At 45.3% G+C, this 18,123-nt stretch overlaps 2 protein-coding genes across 20 annotated transcripts in view; one reads left to right on the top strand and one right to left on the bottom strand.

Annotated features, from left to right (window-relative positions):
- The window catches only part of COL4A4 (collagen type IV alpha 4 chain), a 151,344-nt gene extending 139,761 nt beyond the window's left edge, over positions 1-11,583 (top strand). For 7 of the 9 annotated variants that reach the window (XM_006047128.4, XM_006047131.4, XM_006047127.4 and 4 more), the window contains 4 exons: positions 4,316-4,432; positions 6,404-6,592; positions 8,593-8,879; positions 9,946-11,583. In XM_006047128.4, the coding sequence (XP_006047190.3) occupies positions 4,316-4,432; positions 6,404-6,592; positions 8,593-8,879; positions 9,946-10,209 (857 nt within the window). In that variant the 3' untranslated portion in view covers positions 10,210-11,583. The remainder of the gene's footprint in view (positions 1-4,315; positions 4,433-6,403; positions 6,593-8,592; positions 8,880-9,945) is intronic. The other 2 variants (XM_044937900.2, XM_044937899.2) reach the window with 2 other exon arrangements.
- RHBDD1 (rhomboid domain containing 1) overlaps positions 1-18,123 on the bottom strand; it is a 208,987-nt gene that overhangs the window by 52,773 nt on the left and 138,091 nt on the right. The gene's annotated exons all lie outside the window — the stretch shown is intronic.

Raw genomic sequence — 18,123 nt, 5'->3', positions numbered from 1 at the left:
AATGCAGGAGACATAAGAAACCAGGGTTCAATCCCTGGGTCAGAAAGAGCCCCTGGAGGAGGGCATGGAAACCCATTCCACTATTCTTGGCTGAGAATTCCATGGACAGAGGAGCCTGGTGGGCTACAGTCCATAGGGTCACAAAGAGTCAGACAGGACTGCAGTGACTTAGCATGCATGCATGCAATGGGATCTACAATATCCCTTCTATTTTTACGGGAACACCTATTTTAACTTTTATCCTTGGGCGGCTTTTGGACATAAGGGTTTTTTTTCCCCACAAGAAATAATTATCTTCCTAAATTATTTATTTATTTGGCTGTCTCAGGTCTTAGTTGTGGCATTCAGGCCTAGTCGCTCCATAGCATGTGGGATATTAGTTCCCCAACCAGGGACTAAACCCATGCCCCCTGCATTGCAAGATGAATTCTTAACCACGGGACCACCACGGAAGTCCCTGGACATGAAGCTTTGAAATCTCTTAGCATCACTGAATAAACGCTCTACAGGTAGTCATTATTAGGTGTTGATTTGACCTTGAATTAAAAACTATTGAATCGGGGCTCAGTGGAGCAGAAACAGCCTATAAGAAGGGAGGAGGAGGTGTATTTCTTGGAAAAGGAAGAGGAAAGAGGGGGAGGGTCACTCTAAATTCTGGCAAAAATGGCCTTATTCACCTAATGGACTTGGGCATTGCTCAGTCATTGTCAGGACGGCAGGATTCTTAAGTATTTAAACCAAACCATTCGGTTTGTAACACTGTGCGGGAGGTGGTGACCAAAACCATCCCATGAAAAAGAAATGCAAGAAGGCAAAGTGGTTGTCAGAGGAAGCCTCACAAATAGCTGAGAAAAGAAGAGAAGTAGAAAGGCAAAGGATAAAAGGAAAAATACACCCAACTGAATGCAGAGTTCCAGAGCCTAGCAAGGAGAAATAAGAAGGCCTTCTTAAGTGAACAAAGCAAAGAAATAAAGGAAAACAATAGAACGGGAAAGACTAAGGATCTCTTCAAGAAAATTGGAGATGCCAAGGGGACGTTTCACACAAAGATGGGCACAATAAAAGACAGAAATGGTATGGACCTAACTCAAGCAGACGATATTAAGAAGAGCTGGCAAGAATACACAGAAGAACTGTACAAGAAAGATCTTAATGACCCAGATAATCACGATGGTGTGATCACTCACCTAGAGCCAGACATCCTGGACTGTGAAGTCAAGTGGGCCCTAGGAAGCATTACTATGAACAAAGCTGATGGAGGAGACAGAATTCCAGCTAAGCTATTTCAAATCCTAAAAGATGATGCTGTTAAAGTGCTGCATCCTGTATGCCAGCAAATTTGGAAATTGGGAACCCTTATTGGTTTGGGTCATCTTTCCTTTTCTGAAGGAGATTCTTTCAGCAGGGTGAGCAGGGCATTAAGGACTACCCTGAGTTTGGTTGTGAAGGATCAACTGCCCCACAGAAGTACTACCTCTGCTTAAAATAATATGGTTTTCTTCCTGTTTTCCATCAAGACCTCTTTCATTTCTGAGCTGATCTTGTAGCCAAGTGCTGCAGCTGAGATCTACAGAGAAAAAAATGAACTTCTGGCTCCTTCCTGCCCAATCTGAGTGGGTAATGGCCACACCAAGTAAAACTTGTATCTGTTAAGAACCCTGGATAACAGAAGGTCTGATGCTTTTCTCCTCATGAGTCTCATTCATCTCTACAATTATCCTTCCCGAGTGGCCCTCAAAGGCTGAGGCTTCCTGTGATGAACTCAAAAGTGGTTTCCGTTCTGGGTTGAACTGTTACTGTCTCATTGACAATCCCTACATCCTGTTTGGGAGCGTTTATCTTCAACACCTGACCCTCTCAGAGGAGGGACTCCATCTGACAGTGCTGGGCTTTCAGATGTAGGTCTGTTCCTGGCACAATGGCAAAGAATCTGCCTGCCGATGCAGGAGACGCAGGTTCGATCCCTGGGTCAGGAAGATCCCCTGGAGAAGGAAATGGCAACCCACTCCAGTATTCTTGCCTGGGAAACCCCATAGACAGAGGAGCCTGGTGGGCTACAGTCCATGAGGTTGCAGAGTCAGACTCCCCTGAGCACACGTTTGTTTTTCTGTTCCTGCAAATAAGTTCCAGATGAAAAGCTCTGGGCCTACATGTCAAGTTAACAAAAGCTTTCCTTCCTGGGGCTCAGAAAACATCATCCGCTTACAATTTCCGTTTGTCTTCCTCGAAAGGGAGCAAAGCCCATATCGTAACATCTGGTTGGGGGACTCTTCCAGATGGCCAGTGGGCTTGCTGCATGTGGGGACTTGGGAAGAAACGGCTCCTGCCTTCTCTGCAATACACCTGTTTGTTTGCTGGCTCGTTAACCTTGGGTAGCCCTTTCCTGAATCACCCTGTGGCCATGTGTTGGAATCATGTCTTTGGATGGGAAAGAGAAGAATGTTCTGAGGTCAGCACGGGGCCCTAGGTTCCTTCCAAACTAACAGATACTCTCTTTGAAGCTGGTGGAAAGAGAGCAGCGCCATCTAGGAAGAGGCGTCTGCCTGGTTAGACAGGGAGGGGCACCCCTCCCCTCACTAGGGAGGAGGAGAGGGGTTCCTTTCTCACTTACTGAGTGATGACCATGTAAGAACACAGTCCAGGCGTGCAGCGCGTTCCACGAGAATTTATGATCCAAGAGGTAAGGAAGTGACATGACAGCGCCTCAAAAGCCAGCACGAATGTACTGCAACCAACATCAGGTATGGGGGCTGCTGGTTGTGGGACTAAAAGAGGAGGTTTGTGGGGGCCACTCAGGCAGGGGATACAAAATGTAAAGGTTTGGGGGGGCATGCATTTCAGATGGCTTTAAGGGGGGCCTGTGTGAGAGGGGAGGTGAGTGAGAGATCTGGTCCCCTGAGTGTGGCAGCCCCTCCTCCATTCCCTCAGGGGGCTCCCGCTGCCTCAAAGAACACAGCCCCACGCGGAAAAGTGGGGCAGTTCCTGGAGTGAAGCCTCTTTGACATAATGATTGGTTTTAGGCTGATTTATGGCAGAAAGAGAGAGAGATTGCCTAGAGAAGGACAATGGTTGAGGAAGGGAGAGAGATTAGACACTGGGAACCTCGAGGGGCTAGTAATTCATATAATTACGGTAAGGGCTGCAAGCTCTTCCACAGGCAGGGACCAAATCTGCTTCCCAGACCAAAACAGATCACTGCTGATGAATTAATGCCTTGGCCAAAATAAACCAAATGCTTAAAGAAAGAACTGCTCAAGTCTCAGGGTGACAGCTAGCTCACGGGGCCCCAGGGAGCACTCCTGAGCCCTATGGCTTGTCCCGAGCGTGGGACTGGTGATACCCGGCACAGCCTGTGCACTTGGCCTGCTGGGTCCATGTCCTCTGCACACGTGACCCTCACTGTGACCTCTCTGAACCTCCATCTCCCCAAGTGGTAGCACCTAGTCATGTGGCTGCTGTATAGACTGAATCAGATAATTTCACATAAAAAGATTACCCTGCTTCCTAGTGCCTTGAACCCTCAACAAATAGCTGGTCTTTAAAAGTTGCTTCTCTTGCTTTAAATTTAACCTGACTTTCTCTCAAATGAATGCTGTTCAGTTGTATTCATTCCTCTACTCAGGCTTCTAAAGCATCATTATTAAGGAAAATATTCAAAGACAAAAGCCATAGATGTTCAGTGTAAAAAAAAAAAAAAAAAAAAAACCCAACCAGGTCCAAATACAAGACTATGAAGAAAATATGAAAATGCTTCACTCAACACCTTGCTGGTCTGGCTTCAGACCCTGGCTCTGCCCATTCCTGGCTCATTGGCCTTAATTGGTCAAGTTTCTTGACCTCTTGGAGTCTTAATTACCCCAACTGCCAAGTAGAGGCGGAGAAGGCAATGGCAACCCACTCCAGTAGTCTTGCCTGGAAAATCCCATGGATGGAGGAGTCCGGTAGGCTGCAGTCCATGGAGTCGTGAAGAGTCGGACACGACTGAGCGGCTTCACTTTCACTTTTCACTTTCATGCATTGGAGAAGGAAATGGCAACCCACTCCAGTGTTCTTGCCTGGAGAATCCTGGGGATGGCGGAGCCTGGTGGGCTGCCATCTCTGGGGTCACACAGAGTCGGACATGACTGAAGCGACTTAGCAGCAGCAGCCAACAAGAGGTGGTATAATCCCAACTTCACATACCTGCAAAATGAATGAGCTAATGCAGGTGTGTCCAGATGGGAGGCCCAGGCTGCCAAGTGGGATTCAGGAAGTAAATGCTAGCCTAGCAGGTGTCACGTCATTGTCACCGTTGCTGTTGTGAACTTTCCTGCAGGATGCAAAGGAGAGCCTGGGCTGGATGGCAGGAGGGGTGAGGATGGCCTCCCAGGGTCCCCTGGGCCTCCGGGACATAAAGGTGACATGGGAGAAGCAGGCTGTCCAGGAGCACCAGGTAAAGGGTTTCCATTTCTCTTTTCTCTGGCCCAATGAATCTGAGAACTGTGTACAAGGTCCCTGGCCTCGCAAGCATTTGCCTTAGATACCAGCTCACCAGGCTTTAGGGAGACAAAGCAACAGGAACAGAAACGAATGGACCCCCCACATTCTAACTGATACTCGGCTATCATAAAAACGGGTCAAGGCCTTGTATCCATTACTCTTCCAAAGCACTGTTCATTATCGTAAAAGGCTCAGCCATTTCTGCTGTTCACTTTCCCATTGTGAGCCTGGCATGGCTGTACCATTGAGAGGCTGTACTGAAGATCTTAGGGTCGGCAGGGGTGGTCTCACGTCTATAACTGGCTGAATCACTTGGTCTCTGGTTTTCTGAGTTCATTCCTCTTATCATACAGCCATCAATACATTTTGTTGTTCAGTTGCTCAGTTGTGTCCAACTCTTTGCCGACCCCATGGACTACAGCATACCAGACTTCCCTGTCCTTCACTGTCTCCTGGAATTTGCTCAAACTCATGTCCATTGAATTGATGATGCCACTTAAAAAGAATACAAGGCTTTTCTTTAAAAATACTTGAGAGTGGGCCTTCGGTGAAGGCAGATAAGACCCTTTAGAATATAAATCTGAAATATAACTCATCAAGCAATATGTTAGGGCCTGAAGACTCCCAGATACAGTCTCCTCTGTGGAGAGTATCTGGCAGTACCAGGTTAGTAATGAGAAGCAGGTGAAGGGGTGTGGGGGAGCTGGGATGCTGAGGAAGGGGCCTCAGGAAAATGGGGGCTGCAGTCTGAAAGCAGAGATTGGCTTCTGTTATATGGAAATTGTGGCCATGTAGAAGTGTGGGCCCACTGTTCCGTATACTCTGCTTTTCTAATCTGAAATCTTAACTCATCAAATCTTGGTAAGTCAAACAAAACACATGAGCAGGCCTGATGCAGCCCACAAGCTACCAGGTTGTAGCCTCTGGTTTACAGCATAGATGAGAAGAGCAGCCAGTCTTCCAGAAACAAAAACTTTTAACAAACACCTTTTTTAAAGGTGTCAAAGTCTAATTCCACCCTCTGCTTTTGGCAATTAGAAGTAGCCACTGACCTTCTTCAGTAGGTCACCCCCTTAGAGAGGCCAAAGGAGATGTCCCTGCTCATATTCTGTACAGCTGTTCATTTCCCACCAGCCAGTTAGAGATCTAGAATTTGGGCTTCTTCCACCTCCCTTTCTTATAAAAGAAAAGATACAAAGCAAAACATATGGGCCTCCCTGCTGGTTCAGCAGTAAAGAACCTACCTGGCAATGCAGGAGACCTGGATTCAATCCCTGGGTTGGAAAGATCCCTTGGAGTAGCAAATGGTAAACCACTCCAGCATTCTTGTTTAGGAAATCCCATGGACAGAGGAGCCTGATGGGCTATACAGTCCCTGGGTTGCAAAGAGTCAGACATGACTTGGCGACTAAACAACAGACACAATGGATTCTAAACCCTTGTCCTTCTTAGAATGGAACTGACAGTATGGGAGAACCATGGAACGCATCTAGGAGGTATAAGACAGACCAACTTTTGAGATTCACCTTTTCAGATAGCAGACTCCTGATCTAGTTGGAGAAGTCTGGGAGATCCCACACTGGCTGTCATTACCCCATCGTTCTTCTCAGCACTTATCCTTTATTAAGTATTTCATAGTTTACCTTGTCATTATGCTTATTGCTTTGTCATTTCTCCTCTTCAAATAGAATGTAAGTGTAGGAGGGCAGGTATTTTCAGCTGTTTCTATGCTGATGTAACCCAAGCAGCTAGAAGCTGCTAAACCATGTCCTTGTTGAATTGTTGGGGTGCATTGCAGTTGTGTGAGGGGGACATTCCTCTCTGTTCTCTGGGTACTTAGCATAGCACCAGACAGAGGTACTCGGAAATATCTGTTAAACGTAACTCCCTAAACCACCTTTCTTTATGTTTTTTATTCTTCCAGGCCCTCCTGGGCCCATGGGGGATCCTGGGCCCATAGGGTTTGGCCCGGGATACCTCAGTGGCTTCCTCCTGGTTCTCCACAGTCAGACGGATGGAGAACCCACCTGCCCCATGGGCATGCCCAGGCTCTGGACTGGGTATAGTTTGCTATACCTGGAAGGACAGGAGAGAGCTCACAATCAAGACCTAGGTACGTAGACGGCATGTGGCCACCCAGGTTCATTGCTTATGAGCAAAACTTTTGGGTTAGTTTCATGGATTCATCAACATCTTAAATGATCACTCATCTTCTATGAGATTTTTTTTTTCTTTTTCAACTACCATGCTAATTCTCAACTAATTCTATTATACCTATGACCCTGTGAGGTGCCAAGAAAGCTCATTCTAGCTATATCATTATTATATTTTTATTTCTAATTTTAAATACTAATTATTATAAAATTTAAAGTGATTAATATTATTAATTTTTATAAAATTTTAAATTATAATTATTATAAAATAAAATTGTAAAATAATTATTTTATAATTTAGGCTATTTATAATTTTTAATAATTATTATAATCTGACTACATATTATTAGTTTAAAAATAATTCTTCCTCAGTAAGTATAACTCTGATATAAAATACAATTTTTATTTCCCAATGTAAATGATTTAATCAGGATATGGTTGGTTCCTGGAGATGCTGCCTCAATCCCTGAGTCGATAAGATCCCCTGGAGAAGGAAATGGCAACCCACTCCAGTATTCTTTTGGAATTCATTGTCAAATGAAATACATTTGACACATAACATGATGTAAGTTTAAGGTGTACAAGGGTTGATCTGATGCATATATATATATCGTAATGACTTCATTGTATCGATTGTTGGCACCTCCATCATATCACATAGTTATCATTTCTTTTTTGTGGTGGGGATAATTATGATCTAATCTCTTCATAAATTTGATGATTATGTTACAATATTGTTGTCTATATTCATTCCACTAGGCATTGGATCACTAGGACTTATGTATCTACTAGTTGCAAATTTATACCCTTTAACAACTTTACTTTGAGAAAAGTAAAGCTTACTTTACTTTACTTACTCAGAACTTTACTTTGAGCATCATTCCTTAGCACTGTTTGTCAATTTCCAATAGTGGATTCCTAAGCCTCAAGAACTGACTTCTAAGTTGAGGGTGGAGTCCCTAGGTGCTGACACTTAGGATCCCCCTAAGACAGTGGTGGTTGCAGTGGTGGGTGCAGGAGGGCTGTGCCCACAGGCTCAGCTGGCGGTGAGGTGTGTCCTGTCACTGGGCGTGACCCCCACTATCGGTGGGGGTGATAAAAGCATGCAGGCCTGTGGGGGCACCTGCCCTCTCGTGTACCACCAGTGTCCCCTCCCTTGCCCTGCTCTAGCCACAGCCACCCCACTGTGGCCGCACTCTGCAGAGCTCTTGGAATAAAATCCAAACTCCTTAATGAGATGGACAAAGCCTGCATCCTCTGGTCTGCTTTATTGGGTTGGCTGAAAATGTGTAATCCTACGGAAAAACCAGAAGGAACTTTTTGGCCAACTCAATACTCCAGCAATGCTAGAGATAGACCCAGACCTGGTCTCCCAGCCGTCCCCAGGGCTGAACTCTGAGTCCTTTGAGATCGTGCTCCCTAATTACCTCTGACCCTCTTTACTGCTGTATAAACAGGCCTTTCCTTTGAACCATCACCACCATCTCCAAACCTGGCCAAACCTTGTTCGGAATTCAGGTTCTGGCTTCTACTCACTTCTTGCAGCCATCCGGTTTGGGTGCCCGGGAGCTCCCACTTCTCAAGGCTTGTCTTGCTGTATTCCCATGCCCCCTTGGCTCCTCCAGCTCCCCACCCCCACCAAGCCGGGCTAGCAGCTTCCTGAAAATTCCTGAAGCTCTTGGAGAAGAGGTGTGCTCACGTCTCTCTCTCAAGCATCCTGGCCTGTTGCTTGACTCAGGAGAGCAATCCAGGAAAAAAAAGCAGCCTGACCCGTGAGACCCGACAGGCCGCCAAAGTCGTCAGGTGCCCACAGAAGCAGGCTTTGGTCAGGGCCCCCCACCCCGCCACGACCCCATCCCCCACCCCCTGCCAATGCCAGACGAGTGTCTGCAGAGGGCCCGGGTAGGGAAGCTCATCCCAGAGCAGAGCACTCAGCCTCCATGTGGTCTCCCCTGCCCAGGTCTGGCGGGCTCCTGCCTGCCCATCTTTAGCACGCTGCCCTTCGCCTACTGCAACATCCACCAGGTGTGCCACTATGCCCGGAGGAACGACAGGTCCTACTGGCTGGCGAGCACAGCGCCTCTGCCCATGACTCCACTCTCGGAGGATGAGATCCGCCCGTACATCAGCCGCTGCGCAGTGTGCGAGGCCCCCGCCCAGGCCGTGGCGGTGCACAGCCAAGACCAGTCCATCCCCCCGTGTCCGCGGACCTGGAGGAGCCTCTGGATCGGGTACTCCTTCCTCATGGTGAGCCCCTGCACCTCCGTCGTCCCTAAGACCCACTCTGCGCCCCTTCCATCTGGACTGGACAGTAACTTGAGAATCCAGGGCCGATGGGCAACAGTTTGGCATGAGGGTCATGAAGGCCACCCGAAACTATAGCCTGCTGAGACACAAGGCCACTCTTTTCTGCTTATTGTGGATGCATTTTTGTATTATTTGGGTAGAATTTAGAGGATGGATTTGCATCAGCCCGCAGTGAAAGGGGCTTCCCTGGTAGCTCAGACAGTAAAGCGTCTGCTTACAGTGCGGGAGACCCGGCTTCGATCCCTGGGTCGGGAAGATCCCCTGGAGAAGGAAATGGCACACTACTTCAGTACTCTTGCCTGGAAAATCCCATGGACCGAGGAGCCTGGTAGGCTACAGTCCATGGGGTCGCAAAGAGTCGGACACGGCTGAGCGACTTCACTTTCACTTTCACTTGGGGTTTCTTTTTGTGTGTGCACCCATCTCCTTTCCCATGTACCCTTTCTTTTGTTGTCCTTATGGAGTCGCTGTGTCCTGTCCGACTCTTTGTGACCCCCATAGACTGCAGCCCGCCAGGCTCCTCTGTCCGTGGGATTCCCCAGGCAAGAATACTGGAGCGGGCTGCCATTCATTTCTCCAGGGGATCTTGCTGACCCAAGGATCTCCTGCAGTGGCAGGCAGGTTCTTTACCACTGAGCCACCGGGGAAGCCCATCCTTTCCTGCTTGCTCAGTCCTGTCTGACTCTTTGCGACCCCATGGACTGTAGCCTGCCAGGCTACCCTGCTCCATGGGATTTTCTAGGCAAGAATACTGGAGTGCGTTGCCATTTCCTCTTCCAGGGGATCTTCTCGACCCAGGAATTGAACCCATGTCTCCCGCGTCTCTGGCATTGCAGGCAGATTCTTTACCACTGAGCCACCTTCCCTTAGCAGATCATAGTCTCTTCTTTCTGGGATGATTTTTAGGGAAAATGTAAAGTCAGGCTCAGACCTGGGTGTGTCACTGGTTTTATCTGGGGTTGTCTGTGCATGTCTGAGCCCTAATTCTCTCCTGTTGTCTGGGTAGCACACAGGCGCTGGGGACCAAGGAGGCGGGCAGGCCCTCATGTCCCCAGGCAGCTGCCTAGAGGATTTCAGAGCTGCACCGTTCCTGGAATGCCAAGGCCGGCAGGGAACTTGCCACTTTTTTGCCAACAAGTATAGTTTCTGGCTGACAACAGTGAGACCTGACTTGCAGTTTTCCTCTGCACCGTTACCGGACACCTTGAAAGAAAGCCATGCTCAACGCCAGAAAATCAGCAGGTGCCAGGTCTGCGTGAAGCATAGCTAAGATCCCACCTTTCACAATCAGGTCGCCAAGAGAAACTTGCCAGGAGGCTGAGACATCCTAGGATGTGCTAAGAGATTCAGTGGTGCTCATCTTAGACTCCTGGTTTAGCTGTTCTTTCTGTTTCGATGTGGTTATTCCCAGAGGACTATATAATTCCTTCCTCTGTTCTGGACAGATTAAGCAAGTGCTACACATATGGATTTGTTTGGACCTACCAATCTAGATGAAACCCAGATATTCTTCTTTCATTGAGGATAGTGGGAAAAGCTGGCTTTATTTAAAAGTATGCTAATTCAGGGGAAGGCAAATAGATGATAAAAGCCAGATTACAAATGACATTACTGGAAACTTCATTCATTGGTTAATAGCAACTCAAACAATTGAAGTCAATTACTCTATAATACAGTGGGCTTCTGGATGGATGTTACAGAAAAAAAAAAAAAAAAAAAATAGGCCAGCAAATGAACTAGGAAGTAGAGATTTCCTACGTTTCAAAATGATTTCCTCTGTAATCTATTTTTCCATGCACTTTAAATAATTGTAAAACCATGACCCAAGGAGATTAAAAAAAAAAAAAAACCCACACAGCCAGCCTTAACAGTTCATTTCAAAGCAGAATGAATCATTATGCCATGAAGGACCATGGTTGCTATATTCCAGAGATGAAACATTAGCATAAAACACATGGCAGATGAACATAAAACATTATGTTCCCTTCTGCATTTTTCAGAGAATAGAAATGCCTACTTTGGCAACCCTTTGGAAAAGTGGCAATTATGGGGCAAAAATATGTTCAATAAGGGATTAAGAGCCTAAAAGCTATTAATGAATATTAAGGCAGTGATTCACAAAAATTGATTCCCCACTGCAGTGAACTTCCAAACAGACCGCTTTGGCCCAGTTGGGGTCCAACTTGTCTTCCGCGCGTGTGTGTGTGTTAATGGGCCTGGAGCCACATGGGGCCACGTTCACACAAAGCAGACCCTTTCCCTCCCCTGGGTACGCCTACAGAGCCGCCCCACAGCCCCACAAAGGACACTTTCCCTCCATCCACATAATGGCATCTCATGCAGGGAAGTGACAGAGCTATCATTATGCGCTTGGGAGAAAATGAAGGGCCGACTTAATTAAACTAAGGTAAGAAGATTCATTTAAGTCATCGTCACCCCCGGCCCCCGCCAAAGACCTGGCACTTTTAAATGAAACAAAGACAACTTACAGCTTGAATCTTATGTTATGTTATTGGTTTTTACAGGAGCATCCTGTTTTTCCTATCCTAAAAACATTCTTGTATTCTATATCAGTATTAGACCAAGGCAGCAGTTTGATATTTGGCTCTTTTTTTTTTTTAATAAAAGCTTAGAGGTCATGTCATTTTATAGTGAGTAGTTTTCTGTCTAGCAAAAGGATACGTCTTCTATTTTGCTAGAATTCTGTGATCTAATCCTGAAAATCAAAAGGCTTATTGGAAAAGACTTTTATTAAATTCCCTTTTCTCATGTTAAAAAAATGGTATTTTAGAGAAAACTAAAGAAATTTCCCATGAGAAAGTAACATTCATTTTAGTGGTTAGTTTCAATGCACTTAATAATAATTAAAACTTTGTTTATAAGAAATGCTTTTCTTGCCAAATATTGATTGGGAGTGTGCTCTTATATGCAGAATATATATTTCAAATGAATCTTGCTCTGGGCTGCCCTCAGGATGGCAATTTATTTTAAGGCTGCTTCCTGGTAAAAAGAGAAAAAAAATGTACATTTTAAGAGAAAATATTATCTTGATGTACCAGAATATTTCCTAGTTCATTTGACCCTTTATTAATTTTTTTAAACTCTGCTATGGCATGTTAAATATTTGCATACACCTGAAATTTAAGCCCATTTCAACCTTATTTATAATTACAATTTTCTGATTCCAAAAGTTTTCTCATATATTACCTAAATTCAGGCCTTCCAAAAATTCATCTTGTTCATTCATGAAATTGTTCTGAGAACATTTTCTGGGAAGACGGAAGGGTGATTGATGGATCATAAGAAAACATATCTTGTTTGCTATTTTAAACACCTTCATTTTAGTATCAGAATATTATCTTAACAAACTGGCCAAATAAATTAAAAAAAAACATCCTGAATTAAGTGGACAAGTTCCTCCACAGTGAGTCCAAGGTAGTGTACAAGGCTGATTTCAAAATGCTAGTATCGCAAGGGCCCACTCTAAATGCAGTACAAATGCTGCCTGCTGATTTTGAAAAATTATTTTCAATGCTTGAAAAAGCAAGACTATGGAAAAAATACTATCTGGCATTAGAAAACCACATTATTTTTTAGGCCATTAGTTTCTTTATCTGGTTACCCATCAGTGTTCTCTCCTTTCTCTCTGAAGGATGAACAAAGCTTTAAAGTTCTTCTCCTAATCCCTTACTGGTGATTATCCTTATCAAAAGCTCCTCCCAAACCCTCTCCCCCAGCGAGTTAGTTGAAATGCTTCTGGACTGCCCAAAGACAGTTGCTATGAGCTGGGGGTCAGGGTGTTTCCTTTCAGGTTCTTATTCTCAATGAGTGGAGCCCATCCATGCTGCCAGCAGAGGGAGGCTTAGCCACCATAATCCCTCCACTCTGAGATTCCCCCAGACCTCAATTTCAGTTGTCACTTCCTGTGGATTGCTACCTTCGTCTCTGACCTCACTGCACCTGTCTTAACTTTGTCCTTCACCTCTGCTTGTGTAGTAGACATCTCCCAGCTGCTGCCTCCAGTTTCAAATTCTCATCATTTCTCTAAGATGCAAACTTGATTTTGTTAGTCTTTGGCTTTTGTTGTTCAGTTGCTCGGTCGTGCCCAACTCTTTGCGACCCCATGGATTGCAGCACACCAGGCTCCCCTGTCCTTCACTATCTCCCGAAGCTTGCTCAAACTCATGTCCATTGAGTCAGTGATGCCATTCAACCATCTCACCACCTTCTTCTCCTGTCTTCAGTCTTTCCCAGCATCAGGGTCTTTTCCAACAAGTCAGCTCTTTGCATCAGGTGACCAAAGTATTGGAGCTTCAGCTTTAGTATCAGTCCTTCCAATGAATAGTCAGGGCTGAGTTCCTTTAGGATTAACTGGTTGGATCTCCTTGCAGTCCAAGGGACTTTCAAGAGTCTTCTGCAATACCACAGTTCAAAAGCATCAGTTCTTTGGCGTTCCATCTTTATGGTCCAACTCACATCCATACATGACTACTGGAAAAACCATAGCTTTGACTATATGGACCTTTGTCACCAAAGCGATGTCTCTGCTTTTTAATACACTGTCTAGATTTGTCATAGCTTTTCTTCCAAGGAACAAGTGTCTGTTAATTTCATGGCTGCAGTCACTGTCCGCAGTGATAAATGACCCCACTGCCCACGAAGTCTAGATGGCTTCCCACAGGGGGTAAAGGCCTGTGGGAACTCTGTGCTCATCACAGAGGCACGTTCCTCTGTGACTTTGCTCCTGCTCTTTCCACCAGCGATGTCCCTGTCCCACCCCCTAAGTTTACCTGGCAGACAACAGCTTATCTTTAAACTGAATTAGCTGGTAGGGAGGACTGTGTGCATTTCTCCACGATGACCTGGCCTCCGTTCTGCTGCTCCCAATACAAGTCAGGGATTTGCTCACTCTCTCATGCTTTCCCCACAGCTCCTGTAACGTCTCATCCCTCTGCCTTCATTCTCTTGCTAGAATGTAAGCCCAGAGGGCAGGGGCCATGCTTCATTCATTGCTGTATGCTCAGGGCTCACATAGAGCTGAGCATGTTATTGACTTTTAATTCTTTCTTCACTGACAATTCAAATCAGTATCATTAGACATTAGATGTTCAGCTTTGGGTATTGGTTCTCATTGACAAAATGGTTACAAGTACAAACCATTTCTTACTTCACATAATTTTAATGTGACAACCTATCTGCACACGCACAATCTCATCTTACAATTGTTCACAGAAAGCAGACTGATAAACTTTAACCATCACCCACTCCTGAAATGTAGCTTATTTATGTTTAGTTGCTAAATCATGGCCAACTCCTTTGTGACCCCGTGGACTGAGCCCGCCAGGCTCCTCTGTCCATGGAATTTCCCAGGCAAGAATACTGGAGTGGGTTGCCAATTCCTTCTCCAGGGGATCCTCCTGACCCAGGAATCAAACCCATGTCTCTTGCACTGGCAGGCAGATTTCTTTACCCCAGCATCACCAGGGCTCCCCTGAAACGTAGCATACTTTTCCATAAACTGAAATTTTAGAAATAACATTTGAGAGATTTGACAATGAGAGAAGACTCTTTGTGGAAATGTGATATGTCGTAACTCATGCTGTAGGCTGTGTTCCCTCGTGATCTTGAGTGTCCTAGCATAAAATCCCCTCTACAAAATCTGTACATGTTATTGGTGCTGAGGAAGAGAGTAACAGAATGGTTTACTAAAACTGGATTTATCAAGGGTTTTATTTTGAGCCTCTTAGAGATTATAATAGAACAAATCATTCTCTGTGTTTCAGGAAATTACATGGATTTGTTCTTCTGTCAGCTCAGCAGCCTAATTTTATCATTGTTACTTTTATTTGGTGTGGCTGCAAGAACAGTGGAAAGATGTGGCCTTAAAGTTGGTTGAACCTAGGTTTCAATTCAGCTGTCCCTTTCCAGCGGCAGCACCCTGGGTGATACACCAACTCCCTGACCCCCATTTCCCACATTTCCAAAATGGGGCTTAATGTGTACTCTTGAATTGAAAATTAAGATTATATGTCCGGCATGTAGCTGACCTTGTACATTTATTGTGGCCACATCTCCAAATTAAAACAAGCCTTTTCATATGAAAAACATATTTCTTGGAATTCTTTATATAGTAGAACATGATTCTCACAGGGCATATAAATTACTGATTAGAATTATTTATACCTGGTCAACTCTTAATGTCTTTGGGAAAGCTATTTTATTCCAATTCTCGGTTACTGTACCACATGTGAAAAAAGTCACCATTTCCTGCAGGATCATTATCAGGAAGTTCTTCAGGGAACAAAACAATTGACATTAAAAATCAGTACTCTGCAATTGCCACTGTTATTATCTGCCAGAGATTCTGCATAATGCATTTTCAACCACCAAGGTTGGCTGCCACATCCATGTGAAATGCTTGAATTTTATGGTGCTTAAATATTTAATGATTCATAGGAAAAAAATGTGAAACGTGTCTGATAAATTGCATCCCTTTATCTAACCTACAGTTGTAAAGTTAAAGACTTTTCAACATGTAACAATTGCAAGGTGCCTGGTTTGCTATCGACATTGAAATGTTGTATTGCAATTTATACTATCACTTATTATATATAAAATTCTCTGATGACCTCCAAAAACAACTGTGTTTTTTTCTGGTGCATTCATTTTCTTTCAAGCCAAAGTGAGTTTACTCCTTAACCTACCATGGCCTGCCTTAGGTTTGGCTCGGGGGTGCGTGGGGGGAACAGGAAAGGTTACATGGTAGACGTGTGATCTGCAGATGGGAGGAACATGAGCGGAGCATAGACAGTGACCCCCGACCCCGCCCCGCCGCCCCCGGGCTTGGGAAAGCGTGATTCTGAGGCTCCAGGGAGCACTGTCCTCCATGCGGTGGTGCGCTGGGGTGGACTTGAAACCAAACCTCTGTTGATTTGCATTCACCTGCCAGCACGGGGCTCTGCTCTCGTGGGTCTCAGTTGTCCCACCAGTTGAAGAATGAGACGACTTGCCTCACAGGGTTGCTCTAAGGGTTAAAAGTAAGAGCTATAGGGGACTTCCCTAGCAGTCCAGGGGTTAGGATTTTGCCTTCCAGGGCAGGAGGTGTGGGTTTGATCCCTGTTCAGGGAGCTTATATCCCACATGCCTCACACCAAAAAGCCAAAACATAAAGCAGAAGCAATATTGTAACAAATTCAATAAAGACTTTTTAAAAGTTCAAAAAAAATCTTAAGAGAAAAATTAAGAGATATAACTACAAAGAGATATAAAATGTAAGGTACTGTTACTGACAACCAGAGCAACTGGAAGTTAGGGGTTAGGAGGTATTTTTAGTCTCATAGCACAGGGGTGGGTGCAGTGCAGATATTCAATAGCTGTTTTATGGAGCAACTTTTTTTAATTAGGAGGGAACGTCAGTGGTTATTTGGTCCAACTGGGCTTCAGGTGACTCAGTGGTAAAAAAATCTGCCTACAAATGCAGGAGACACAGTTTTGGTCCCTTGGTTGGAAGATCCTCCGGAGGAGGAAATGACAACCCACTCCAGTAGTCTTGCCTGGGCAATCCATGGACAGAGGAGCCCGGCAGGATACAGTTCATGAGGTTGCAAAGAGTTGGACATGACTTAGCAACAGAGTACGCACAGTTGTGTACTCACTAATGGAGCAATAATGTTAGCAAATGAACATTTCTTCAACACCTACTACATGACAGGTACAGTATGAACCCTGTGGTATGAGCTCCCCTCAACCTCTCAACTATCCTATCTTACAGATGAGGAAGCTGAGGTTTAGAGAGGATAAATGACTTGCTCGGGGTCACACAGTCAACACCAGGAGAACTTGAACCCTGGTCCATCAATTGCTTAAGATTGTGCTTTACCCACTACACCATGGCCTCCCATACTACTGGCTTTATCACACAATTCTCTACCCAAGCAGCAATATGTATTACAAACAAATTCAGTGATTTCTGCTAGTCACGTTCTGGTTTTCCTTGATAAAGTCTAAATTGTATGTTCCAAACTGCCAGTTCATCTGAAGATCTTGAATAAGATGTCAAAAATGCCATGGGGGGAAAAGCAGTGTGCACAGACACACAAACACACCTGCAAAGGAACAGTGGCCAGATTTGGTGGTATCCACAGGGGCTCCTTGGTGACACCCTTTGAAGGTCCTGGAATCTTGAGTTTTGTGCACTATGCTGCGGCATTCGTGACATGGAACCAGCTTGGGGCACAGGAGGATGGAGACCTCTCCCCACCATCTGGTAAACCTTGGGAAAGGCCTGGATGTTTCTGCTTCTATGGGCAAAAGACCCTGATGCTGGGAAAGATTGAGGGCAGGAGAAGGGGGCGACAGAGGATGAGATGGTTGGATGGCATCACCGACTCAATGGACATGAGTTTGAGCAAACTCTGGGAGACAGTGGACAGGGAAGCCTGGCGTGCTGCAGTCTATGGGGTCGCAGAGTCGAACAAGACCGAGCGACTGAACAACATGGACAAAAGCTTTCTTTCAAGTGATTCTTTCCTGTGACTCAAGAAAACAGACACACAGTCAACAGTATCAAGCAGCAACAGGCACCTCTTTTAACGTGTGCCACTGGTGATGTTATAAATGAGCTTGTTTTACTCCACAAAAACTTTATCGGTTTTAACATTTCAGACATTGTAGTGGGTACTATGAAGAGATGCACAGAAACACAGTCAAAGTCCTGCCCTTGTGAAGCTTACAATCCAGAGACCTTCTCTCACTTCCGGATAACTAGCAATTCTAAGCGGCTTGTGGAAACTGTGATGAACACCCTCCAAGGGCAGATCATTCTGGGGGCAGAACGGGGAGGATCTGGATGTGCTGAGAGAGGAATAGGCTACTGCATGGAAGCCACAGGGTCAGGAATGCTCGTGGCCTGGACAACGATGAGACCTGTTAGCAGTAGCACAGACTCCCTTAGGGGTAAGTGAGGGTGAGGCTGAAAGGCTGGCTGGAGCCCCATGGTTGAGGCGAATGCGTTTGACCTTTATCCTTTGGCAACAGAGAAATGAGAAAAAAGTACTGAGATGGTGAGTGGCATCACAAAAATAGATTTTGGAAGATTAATGGGCAGTGCTATGTAGAACTGAGTGAAGACAAATTTTAAGTATTGAGTGGGGCAATGAACAGATTTTAAGCAGGGAGTCTGTGA

This window comes from Bubalus bubalis, chromosome 2 (assembly GCF_019923935.1).
Source record: "Bubalus bubalis isolate 160015118507 breed Murrah chromosome 2, NDDB_SH_1, whole genome shotgun sequence".
In the NCBI taxonomy this organism is placed as follows: Eukaryota; Metazoa; Chordata; class Mammalia; order Artiodactyla; family Bovidae; genus Bubalus; species Bubalus bubalis.
The sequence above is the reverse complement of the archived record's forward strand: the minus strand, read 5'-3'. Positions and strand labels throughout refer to the sequence as shown.